This window comes from Mastigoproctus giganteus, chromosome 8 (assembly GCF_048544385.1).
Source record: "Mastigoproctus giganteus isolate SK-2022 chromosome 8, ASM4854438v1, whole genome shotgun sequence".
NCBI lineage: Eukaryota > Metazoa > Arthropoda > Arachnida > Uropygi > Thelyphonidae > Mastigoproctus > Mastigoproctus giganteus.
Window position 1 is genome coordinate 23316585 of NC_143582.1, and position 12882 is coordinate 23329466.

General features: G+C 40.5%; 1 protein-coding gene across 5 annotated transcripts in view; it reads left to right on the plus strand.

Annotated features, from left to right (window-relative positions):
• Positions 1 to 12882, plus strand: part of Sobp (Sine oculis-binding protein) — a 190448-nt gene that overhangs the window by 132246 nt on the left and 45320 nt on the right. For all 5 annotated transcript variants that reach the window (XM_090379727.1, XM_090379726.1, XM_090379728.1 and 2 more), the window contains one exon: positions 10110 to 10199. In XM_090379727.1, the coding sequence (XP_090235853.1) occupies positions 10110 to 10199 (90 nt within the window). The remainder of the gene's footprint in view (positions 1 to 10109; positions 10200 to 12882) is intronic.

Genomic DNA, 12882 nt, shown 5'->3' on the forward strand with positions numbered 1-12882 from the left:
TGTGTAAACTGGCGCGAAGTCAGAATATTCAGCTCGGTGTGCTGAATAAAGCTGCAGGTAGACAGACGATGGAGTGTCCGACTTTCCCCAATTTCTAAGGGACAAGTCACATGCCGGAACATGAGCATGCCAGGGTGGAAGGGGTTGCTTCGGTGTTTGAGCAACTTTGTCTACCTTGATATTAAGTTCTTTGAGTAGCTCTTGGAGACGAATACCAAAAGGACGATTGGCAGTCTTTCGAGTGTTGTACAAATTTTCCCATCGTGGCTCAAAAACGGATAGCCACGTAGGATGGTCTGGCAAGGATTTTAGTTTTAGAGCGTAGTTTAGAGACAATTGCTTACGTCGAAGCGATAACGGCGGTTCGTTTGCTTCGACGTATAAGCTCTGGACAGGAGATGTTCGAAATGCTCCAGTAGCTATACGGAGGGCCTGATGATGGACAGGGTCCAGCCAACGAAGTACACTGTCTCTGGCCGAATTGTATACCAGGGACCCGTAATCAAGTCTGGATCGTACAAGTGCACGGTAGATGCGTAGTAGGGTGCATCGATCCGCACCCCAAGATGTAGAGGAAAGAGAGCGCAGAATATTCAGCCCTCTTGTGCACCTTGTGCGGAGTTGACGGATGTGATCCAGAAAGGTTAACTTTTTATCAAATACGAGTCCCAAAACTTTTGTATCCGCCGCTACTGGAATAGCATTATGTCCGAGCCTTAATTCAGGTTCAGGATGAAGATTACGCTTGCGACAAAAGTGCACGCAAACGGTCTTCTCCGGCGAGAACCTGAAGCCATTAGCAAGTGCCCAGGAATTAAGGCGATCAATGGCTTTTTGCAGTTGTCTTTCAATAACCCTCATGTTGCATGACTGACAAAAAATGCTAAAGTCATCAACATAGAGGGCACTGTTTACGGTTGGAGGAAGTTGTTCTGTGATGGAATTTACTTTGATGGCGAAAAGCGTGACACTTAAAACTGATCCCTGTGGTACTCCCTCCTCTTGGCTAAAGGAACGAGAGAGTGAGGATCCCACACGAACTTGGAAAGATCGATTGTCTAAAAAGTTTTTAATAAAAATGGGGAGTCGTCCCCTAAGACCAAGGCTATGCAGATCTTTTAAGATGCCAAATCTCCAAGTTGTGTCATACGCTTTCTCCATGTCAAAGAACACCGACACCAAGTGTTCGCGTTTTAGGAAAGCATCCCGGATGGATGTTTCCAGTCTAATAAGATGGTCCAAAGTGGACCGGTTCCTTCGGAAGCCGCACTGGATATTGGAGAGAAGGTCATTTGATTCTAAGTACCAAATTAACCGAGAATTGACCATTCTCTCCAGGATTTTGCACAGACAGCTAGTCAGAGCAATAGGACGATAATTGGTAGTGACTTTTGGATCCTTTCCTGGCTTAGCAAAGGCAAGAACGATTGCCTTGCGCCAGGAATCCGGAAACTGCCCTTCGATAAAGATTCTGTTATACAGAAGGAGCAGACAATCCATAGATTTTGGTGAAAGATGTTTAATCATGTCATAATGGATGCCATCTGGTCCAACAGCACTTGCTTTGGAAAGAGCGAGGGCTCTTTTAAGTTCCTGAATAGTAAAATCCCCGTTGTAGGGATAGAGGCCCTTGGACTTAAAATTAAGTGCTTCTCTTTCCAGTTTATGTTTCAGGACCAGGAACTCTGGGGAATACGAAGCTGTTGCAGAGATGTTAGAGAATGTTTCCCCAAGAGCATTGGCTATTGCAGTTGGATCTGCAATAGCGCATCCATTATAATCTAGGATTGAAGAAGGGTGGGATGTATATTTTCCCTTCATTTTCCGGATTTTATCCCAGACTACCTTAGAATTGGTAGTCTGGTTAATAGATGACGTAAAACGGATCCATGATTCCTTTTGACTCTGACGGCGAATGTAGCGTGCTTTGGCTCGTGTGCGCTTGAAGGCTATTAGATTAGCAGTGGTAGGATATCGACGGAATATCCCCCACGCTTTGTTTTGGGCCTTTTTTGCTGCTGTGCATTGTGAATTCCACCAAGGTTTGGGAAATGGTGGAAACCGGTCAGATGTTTTTGGAACAGCTTTCGCAGCTGCTTGGACAATAATTTCTGTGATGTACTTAACTGCATCATTGATAGGCTCCTGACTGACTGTACTGAGGTCAAAATTTGCCTGATGTTGGAAGGCATTCCAGTCAGCCTGATCAAACTTCCACCGTGGTAACCTAAAAGGAAGACATGGTCTCCCACTGTGTAACAAGGTTATCACAGGGAAGTGATCACTTCCGTATAGATTCTCCTCCACTTCCCAAGTGAGTGAAGGGAGTAGAGAAGGGGAGCAGATAGAGAGATCAATGGCAGAAAACGTACGGGTAGGCATGTGGAAGAAGGTGTTTGTTCCAGTATTTACAAGGGAAAGGGCATTGTCATTGAGCATACGCTCTATGACCCGTCCCCTTCCATTGATGATAGCACTACCCCACAGGGTGTTATGTCCATTAAAATCCCCAAGAAATAAGAAAGGGGGCGGCAACTGCGTTACAAGATCATCAAGGGCTTCCTGGGAGATGTCAGTCCCAGGTGGCAAATAAATAGAGCAGACCGTTAATAGAAAACCCACTGTAAGGCGAATTGCAACAGCCTCTATGCTGGTTGTAATTAGCAAGGGCTGAACTGGGGTCTGATTACTCACAAGGATAGCCACTCCTCCATGAGCAGGACCATCCGCAATTCTATCCTTACGAAAGATTGTGATGTTATGCATGGTGGGATCATCGTTTGCTTTTAGATAAGTCTCCTGCAAGCAAAAGCAAACTGGCTCATGCTTTTGCAGGAGGGCCTTGATGTCATCAGTATTTCGCCGGAATCCACGACAATTCCATTGTAGGAATTTAGCCATTATTTTGGCTTGGTGGGTCCATCAGGCGGCTTCCGAACTGCTGAGGGCTTAATTTTATCAGTCTTGGCTTTATCTTTTTTGGGGAAGAATGGACGCTGTCCCGTGTCCATTTCTTCCTCCGCGAAGAGTTCCAAGACTGATTCATCCGGTACCTCCTTGTGCTCGACATCCATTGTTTCTGTTTTATCTGTTTTATCTGTTAGCTCTTTACCACTTGGTTTTGGTAGTGGTGGAGCACTCGGAGGTACGGATATAGGAGTGGCAGCTGACTGTGTTTTTTTGGTGGGCTTTTGTGAACTCAATAAATAGCGTGCAATCGGAGTGAATGACTCTTTTGGTGGTACAGTCATCTCTGTTTGTGTACCGATAGTGCACTTCGCAGAAACCTTCTGGGCATATGAAGGTTTCCCGCTATTTATTGGTTGCATGCGTCTTCTGGCCTCTGGGTAGGAGATATTCAGCTCTGTTTTTAGTTTTTGGATCTCTTTTTCATCCTTCCACCGCTGGCATGCTCTGGAGTAAGCAGGGTGCTCTCCTTGGCAATTTATACAGATCGGTTTAGAAGCTGAACATTCCTTGCTCTCGTGATCTTTTGAACCACATCGAGCACAGGCAGGGTTACCACGACAAGCCGTTTGTGAATGGCCGTATTTTTGGCATTTAAAGCACCTCAGTGGGTTTGGGATGTAAAGCCGCACTGGGCAGTTTAAATAGCCTGCCTTGATGGAACTTGGAGGCCGTGGGGTGTTAAATGTTATGATGAGAACTCGGGTAGGGACGAGATTCCCATCCTTCCGCATTGATATTCTCTTGACAGCCGTCACTCCTTGGTCTTTTAGTTCAGAGCAGATCTCTTCCTCAGAGACATGAAGAAGATCCCACTCTGAAATGACTCCTCGTGAAGAGTTCAAAGTTTTGTGGGGTGTTACACTGATTGGTATTCCCCCTATGGATGTCGCATTCAGGATTCTTTCTGCTTGCTTTGCACTGGAAGCTTCGATTAAAAGATCGCCAGAACGCAGCCGTTTTACAGATTTTGGTGATCCTGCCAGCCCTTCTAATCCTTTCTGGATAAAGAAGGGTGACATCTTCCCAATTGACTGCTCTCCGGTAGAATGGAGTATGAGGAAAAGCGGTGTAATAGGTGGTCGTTTATCCTCAGTTCTGGCTCTTTTGGCAGAATTGGTGTCATTCTCATCTGATCGGTTAGGTAGGGGCCTTGTTGGGGCCCCAGAAGAAGGATTTAAATTACTCATGAGAGTAAAGAAAAAATGTCTGATGCCTAAGTACCTCACCCACCACGGAGCCCTACGAGGGGGCGCCCACTCGTGAACTAGCAGGTACTGCGTACACGAATGGGACGCCGAGTTCGCTTAGAACACCATACCCACGTTACCAATAAATCTTTATCCGTCCCAGGACCATAGGGAGGGAGACTTATTGGAACGCAGTTGACCCTAGCAGTATAAAACCACCCGCCGATTGATCCCAGTCGAGCCGGTCCGGGACCACCCGTCTCGTCGAAGCAGGGGCCAAAGTGGTGTATTGAAGCTGGGCCCCTCAACCACCAGGATCCCCCTTTCCGCTTCCACGGGTCGCGGCGCACGGCTGCACACGCCGGATTCCAACGATGTAACCCTGGAACCAAGGTATGGGCGTTAGATCCCAGTGATGCTAGTCTGGAAAACCAGCAGCGTCACTGGGAGGTCCCCTCACCACGTACAGGTGCCCACGTCGAGGGGGGCTATGCTGCTCTTGCCTGTCTACCTCTGTTTGGCGCAATGTATATTGCGCCTCTTTGCTGTTTTTATGTTCATTATGGTGTCCTCTACTTTAACTTTTAAGAAAATTAAACTTCATTAAAGAGTTTGTTTTTAATGAAATTTCTGTTTTTTTGTTTTTGTTTTTTTTTCGATACTGTTTAGTTCAGTCTTACTGTATTTATGTTTCTTTTCTTTCTCTTCCTCCCCTGTCTTGATCTTTGTCTATCTTTTTCCTCCATATTTTTTCGACTCTCCCCTTCTCTACGTTTTTTTTCTTTTTTTTTTTTCTGTTTCTTCCTCTCTCTTTCTTGTACTCTTTCATTTTATCCGTCTTTCTTTCTTATATTTATTTCTCTCTCTCTCTATTCCGTTCTTTCTTTCGCTCTCCTTATCTATCTTTCTTCCGCCTCTCTGCCTTTATTCCATTCTTTCCGTTTTCTTTATATTTTTTCTTTTCTTTCTCTTTATTCCATTCTTCCGCTTTCTTTCCCTCTCTCGCACTCCTTCACTTCATCCCTCGTCCTTTTCTCTCACTCTGTCTTTATTCCTTTTTTTCTTTCTCTCGATTCCATTTTTTATCTCATTATCCTGTTCTTTCTTTTTTCTTTCTATTTATTCCTTCCTTGCTTTCTGTCTCTCTCTCTCTCTCTCTCTCTCTCTCTATTCCATATTTATCTATTTTTTTCTTATCACTCTTCATTCATTCTTTCTCTTTGTTCCATTCTTTCACTTCATCCTCTTTTTCTCTCTCTCTCTCTTCCACATTTCTCTTTTCTTTTTCTTGCCTCTCTTTGTTTCTCTCTCTCTCTCTCTCTCTCTCTCTCTCTCTCTCTCTCTTCTGTTGCTTTCTTTCTTTCTGTCTCTTTTCTTATTTCTTTTTATTGTATGCTTTCTGTTTTTCTTTCTCTTTATTCCATTCTTTTCACTTTCCTCTGTTTAGTTTCCATTCTCTTTTCTTTTTTCTCTCTCATTACTTTTGCCTTTCTTTTATTCTTTCTCTTTATTCTTTTTCTGTTTTGTTATGTGTTTTTCTCTTTAATCGTTATTTACTCTTCTGTTTTTTCTTTTAAATAGTGACTTTTCCTATTTGTTTTCAGTTGATCATTTAGAATATCTCCTACCTTCATCCTTTCCATAGTAATAAAATTTGTTTTCGAACTTTATTTTATTTTGTACATACACACATGCTTGCCCCTGAATAATCCCTGAGGTTAATCTATCCTCCCCCAAAATGATTGGAAGAAGACAACCGTGATCGTATAATGGTTTCGTTTGAAGAAGTCTGGGTCCGATTCCCGTCTGCGACTGGAGGAATTTCTAAAATCCTTTTCAACCCAAGATATCAGCCGATGTCAGGCGAATATAGTAGGGTTTCCGTGAGTCATTCCTGGATTTTCATCCCGCACAACAGCCCTTGAACATGCACTTGTACAGACATAATACACAGTGATGCGATGTGGCCTAATTTGCTGATGCGCCTAAATTTTTTGTTTTTTTTAATCTCGTTATATATTAAGGAGGTTACATTCCGATCATGAATATATAAGAAAATAAATACACTATACTCTCAAAAGTAATCGCACGCTAATGTCGAACAAAACGATCCAGAAGGCCTCAAGAACAAAGACGCAGACAACTGATGCCTCACAGCTTGAGTTTCCTTGAGGTTAATCTACCCCCTCCAATGCCCTATTTTAAAAGAGTCTGCGTACCCTCATCGACGATTCGTGTGATTTATATGCGAAGTGGTCTTCCAGGACATAGTAATCGATAGTTTATATAAGAAGCGGATGGCATTTATGACTTCTTATATAACATTACAAAAGTGAAGTTTCTTTCAAAAGTTGCCGAGGAGAGGACAAGGGGTGAAAGGGGATCGTTACTTGTGTACTGTTTTATTATCTGGAAACTGGTTTCAGTAGAAGAAATCCGACTCGAGAGAAGGTCGTGTTTCGCTGTACAGGACAGATAATTTCTTCAGATAACATTGCGCAAATTCTTAAACCGAAATATCAAACACTGTAATTTGACACATCTTCAACTAACACTTGTATTATGTTACCACAAAACATAAACACTGCCTAAAATGACAGGCTTTTTTTTTTTTTTTTCTTTCTTAACCGTTCGTGTTTTAGTTAATTGTTTTTAATAAAACGAAGAGGCTTATTCGCCTCTTCGTTTGCTTGGAACAGACCAGAACGGTGGGAGAGAGCGTGTGAAGAAGAAAGATGGAAAGTTTAAGAAAAAAAGAAGGGAAACAAAATGGGAAAAAGATATGTATTAAAAATAGTGCGATGGAGTAAGAGAGGGTATTAGGAGGAAACTGACAGACAGAAAAGAAGAGTATATAGAAAGAAAATAAAATAGAGAAAGAAAGAGAAAAGGAGAGAGGAAGGAATAGCGAAAAAAAAAGGCAGAGGAAGAGAGAGTTAAGAAACGAACAGAGAAATTAAAAGATGCAGTTAAGAAAGAGGAAAAACAAAGAATTGAAAAGGAGACGTATAAAAAACAGAGGGGAAAGACGCTAATTAAGGAGAGAGAGAGAGAGAGAGGAAGAAATGAAGACTGCGAATTCAGAGGTAAGAGAAAGTCAATTGAGTGAAAGAGGAATTAAATGAAAGAAAGACAAAAAATTGAGGTAATAGGAGAAAGTCAAGATTGAGAAAGAGAGAGAGAGAGAGAGAGAGGGGAGAAAGTGAAAATTGAGAAAGAGAGAGAGAGAGGAGAAAGTGAAAATTGGGAGAGAGAGAGAAGAGAAAGTGAAAACTGGGAGAAAGTGAAAATTGAGAGAGAAAGAGAGAGAGAGAAGAGAAAGTGAAAATTGAGAAAGAGGAGAAAGTGAAAATAATTGAAAGAGAGAGACAGAGAAAATGAAATATTGAGGGAAAGAGGAGAAAGTGAAAATTGGGAAAGAGAGAGAAGAGAAAGTGAAAATTGAGAGAGAGAGAGAGAGAGAGAGAGAGAGAGAGAGAGAGAAGAGAAAGTGAAAATTGGGAGAGAGAGAGAGAGAGAAGAGAAAGTGAAAATTGGGAGAGAGAGAGAGAGAGAGAAGAGAAAGTGAAAATTGAGAAAGAGAGGAGAAAGTGAAAATTGGGAAAGAGAGAGGAGAAAGTGAAAATTGAGAGAGGGAGAGAAGAGAAGGTGAAAATTGAGAAAGAGGAGAAAGTGAAAATAATTGAAAGAGAGAGACAGAGAAAATGAAATATTGAGGGAAAGAGGAGAAAGTGAAAATTGGGAGAAAGTGATATTGGGAAAGCGACAGGAGAAAGCGAAAATTGGGAAAGAGAGAGAAGAGAAAGTGAAAATTGAGAAAGAGAGGAGAAAGTGAAAATAATTGAAAGAGAGAGACAGAGAAAATGAAATATTGAGGGAAAGAGGAGAAAGTGAAAATTGAGAGAGAGAGCGAGACAATTAAAAATTGAGGGAGAGGAGAAAGCGAAAATCGAGTGCGAGAGAGAGAGATTTGGTTTAGGAGGAAATGAAGGAAAGACTAAAAATTGAGAGCGAAGAAGGAGAAATGAAGAAAATACTTCGGCCTTAGAGACAGTAGGAGAAGAGAGAGAGACTGACTGTCAAGTGACGTTGCCGTGTGGTTAAAGTAGGAGTGTTGTGGTACACGTGTTTCAGTTGACCGTGATTACAAACATGGTAAATGATAATATTCTTCTTAAAATGATTACTTGTAAAGTGCTCTCTTAAGAGTGGTTGAGTCGAGTTGGAGTACAAACTGAACAGAATGCTATTGCGCCTTCGTTTGCAGATAGTTTTTGGATCGGAAGAAGTTTCTTGTTCACGTAGTCAGCACCCGCATTCAAACCGACATCAAATTGCTAAAGGTTAAAACATCGCTTAAACCTTTCCACTCGTTACGGACCCATTCATCTAGCAAACATTCTACTCGAATGGCCAATTATTTCCATCCCATCCACGAAAATCGCGTGTTAAAAAGAAAAACATTTAAACTTCATTTTCACACAAGTCGTTTGGCCCGAAAGATGTTCTCCTAACTTCTTTTAGGCGGTGTATATTCCGACATACCCCACCGACGTCCGGACATTTCCGAAATGAACTAGTCTAAACGACTTATTCCAACTCGCGATCGCTCATTACGAAATGATCAATAATTAGCGGAAGCCATCCGCTTCATAAAAAGCCACAATGCTCGGATGTGGCTGAGTTCGGACTGTGGGCCAGCAAATTGTTTCTAAATCACACGTTACAGTCAGCAGTATTGTTACACAAACACATCCCTTTGTTGTCACGCATCATTCCTGCCGTGTCTTCGCTGCACTGTCCCTCCTCCCCGTTCTTTGAGCCGGCAGTGGCATTTCGGGAGTGTCAGCAGTCCCCAACAAAAGGCCGACACAACAAAAGGCAACGGCTGCGTTCGGATGGCGAAGTGTCGTGGGTTGAACGTCAATGACGTCAGGGTCATTAGGCTAATCCTCATTTCTGTCATCACTCCGAACAGCGAGACGTCACGCGCCTTCGGTCTCTTTATAGCGAAGCGGGAGAGTGATGTCCTCGCGGGTCACAGGTCAACGCCGACTTTCCGAGCTAAAACTTTCGGCTTCTAGCGTTACTCCGTGCGTCTTCGGCGGATTTATGAACGAAATTCCGTACTAGAGGTCACTTGTCGGGTTCTCGTTGACGACCGGTCCCTCAACATAACACTCCCACTGCCCATTTTCATGCTGTGAGGACAAACATCACAATCTCTGTCAATTCATTTAAGATGTCAATCTTTTTTTTTTGGTTTTTCCCAATTCCAGTTGGTTTACGCAAACGCGTGGATTTTTATATGAATAATAAATTATATTGTATTAAAGATTTTGTTTTGATAATTATCTTATTAGTTTACAATTAAATAATAAATAAATTTAATTTAAACCATTGATTAAAAATGGAGATTTATTGATTTCTCAATAATCAGGTTTCGAATTATGAACTCGACTGATGATTGGTAGTTGCAATTATGACGTAATACTTATGATAGGTTGACCAACTTCAGTGACACTTTTGAAGTTTCATTTATCTAAAGTATTATAAGGTACTAAAGATTTTTTGATAATTAATCTTAGTAATTTAATAACAGTAATAAGATAAAAGTAATTTAATTAATTGACTCAATTTTTGATTAAAAATTTATTTATTTGAAAATAAGCAATTTTCAAATAATAACTAAACAAATTCATAATTTTTTAAACTTCGATTTTTGGGAGAAACAGAGAATTATTTAAATTTATTTTCTTAATTCTGTTAAAATTAATAACGGATTAAAATTATTATTATTACACTTTAGGCAGATTAAGCATGGCAACTGCATAGTAGTATTATAAAAAATAGTAGTATTATAAAAAATAAAAACTCATTTGTGTGTGGGTGGTTGTTATCTATGATTTCAAAGTTTTCTTACAATCTTCTTTTTATTTATTTTTTATTTAGGTTCTTCTTTGACCTCTGACCCTGTAGCCAGGCAACATCAACAAATGGTATCCGCTCTTTCCATGTTACCCAAACCTCCAGGAACTCCTGGTAAGAATTTAATTTTTTTTTGAGAGGAGGTGATTGTAATACTTTGAAGAAGTAAATATAATTGAGATGGTGGAAGAGAATCCAAAAGTATTGAGTCATTTGTGCTTACTAAGCACTATGGGGATTGTAAGGGAATTTAAATAGCCTTGACCATTCATTAAAGAGGTCATTTTTTTTTTTTTTTTGGTTCTAATAAAGAAGGTAATTTGGCTTCTGAAACCTTTGTATTTAGTTCCTGTATTGAAGAAGAAATTTAACACCACAGATCCGTGTAGCAACGCCAATTTGATATCCCCAAGTCGATCTTGGAAGAAAAGAACACCAGAGCTTCTCTCACTCAAAGAATTACTCTTACTCAGTTGCTTTATCTTTTTCTTTCCTTCTCATTTCTACTGGTTGTCTGCAGGCGGCTGCTTATCGATAATCAATAGAAGTTAAGGCTTTTAGGTGTGGTCTGGCTGCCCCCTTTCTCTAGAACCGTGCGCTCAACACCTGCTGGACAGCTCAAGATGGTTAAGTGCTAATTACTACAGGCTGGGATAAGAAAAAAATAATACCGATACTTCTCTTCGTGAGAAGGGAAAAATGAAACGGGCTGTTTAGAAACCGAAGCTTGTTTCAATTGATGTACATATATCGTTGGATATATGTAATATATAAAATCTATTGGACATTCCATCTGATAGAACGACTGGCATTAATTCTCAGCAGAGAGTATACACCGGTATTCATATGTTATTTGCCGGCTATTTGATATTTTATAAAAAGGGATTTGCCACAATATTTTATTTTAAGAGACACACTATATCACACTTTACAACTACACTCACTGGCCAAAAAATTTGAAACCTTTATTCGATATTTAGTAGGCCACCTTTTGCCATAATTACAAACTGTAGACGTCGTGGCATGGAGTCTACTAGGTATCTGAGGGAAGCCAGCTCTACGTTTGACCATTTATCCATCAGGATATTTATCAACTGCTGTACTGGTCGGTAGAGAACTACTAAGCTGAACTGTCCCTTCCAACATACCCCAGACATTCTCAAATGGATCAGATCTGGAGATTTGGTGGATAGGAGAGATATTCGAAATTTTGAAGGTCCCTCGGACTATTCAGATACCATTTTTGCACGGTGGATAATTGCGTTGTCGTCTTCAAAGAATCCATCTCAAGTCGAGGAAATGTGAAACATTAACGATGAAGTTGGTCCGATACAACAGAACGGTATGAGCAGCCCAGTCCATACCATGATACCACCTCCATCGGTTGGGAGTTGGATGCATGGCCTTTTCCCACTGTTTCACACGTTTAAACTGTTTACACCAGTTGCAAAAGGTTTCTAATATTTTGGCCAAGGGAGTGTATAATCCCACGCAAATTTCATATATATTCTTTAGTTTATTTCATTTATATGTAAGGTTCCATGTGAATATCGTACAGCTAAAATTTTAGCTCGCCTGATTTGCATATTTCGGCACTTGCGCAATTCTGACGTTGCTTTTAGATACAAATGTATGTTAGAAGGAATTGTAGATATGCCATATATATTTTGTTCTTCTTATAAGAATATGAAAACGAAACATTTAATTATGAATACGTACGTATATTTGAAGATAACCGCCATCAAGTAGCCAAAATAACACGTAAATGTATCTATTTATTAATTTCGTGTCAAAGTCCTTGTAAAACATGTTATTTCTTCTGGATTATTCAGTTTCCAGCTGCAATCGGAGCAGTTGCTAGCTGAGTTGCTTCAAAGCAGTTGCATTCTCAATGGGTGTGCCGCGGCACAGTGATGTACCCCAAAAATTTTACAAATTTCAATATATTGTCTGTTTCTGGAGATCATAAATGTTTCTTGTCCTGTTTTCTACAGCTATAAGCGGATTTAGCTTTATTCTTGATTTTTTTTTTTTATGCTATCGCACACTTGTCTGCTCTGTAGTCTTTAATCAGTAGATGGAAAGTAATATTTTATATATATTTTTTAATTAATCAAATATGGAAGTTCCATCAATTAGTTTCCTGTGCGCATGCACCGGAATACATGACCTTTTACTATACATACCCTACATCTGATACAATTTCTCTCTTTTGGTCTTTAGTATGAACAGATACAGAAACTTGACTCAGTGCGCATGCGCAAACGATATTCCTTTTTTTTTTTTTTTTTTTTTTTGTTTTGTTCGACATTGCCGAAGATGGAAAATTCAGTCAAAATCTTTACACTCGAGGAACTTTCTTTAAAACGAATGACGTTGTCGACCAGCGGCTAATAAGTCGATCTAGAGAAGTAAGTCATTCTGTTACTTATGTCTGCCATTTGGGGGGGGGGGGGAAGAAGAGTGGTAATCGCGCGAGACCGCGACAAGTTGTCAAGATTCTTAGCTTCCTGGGGAATATTTGCAGCTGGTATCTCATGAACAGAGAGCGTCTTTCTGTCTGTAATTATCCTCCATTACCTTATAATTATAGCAACGTTTAATCAAAGCACTACGGTTTTTTTTTTTCTCCCTCCACTGGCCTTCCCTAATTAGCTAGTCATTGTTGTCAGGTTGATACATCGTTCAGTTAGCCGTTTGTAAGAAGTCCTTGACCGGATGATTTATTTCCAAAGCCCACATCTGGGTCTGTTTAGCAGCACAGCTACAAGCCGGCGATCAAGTGAAAAACTCCACT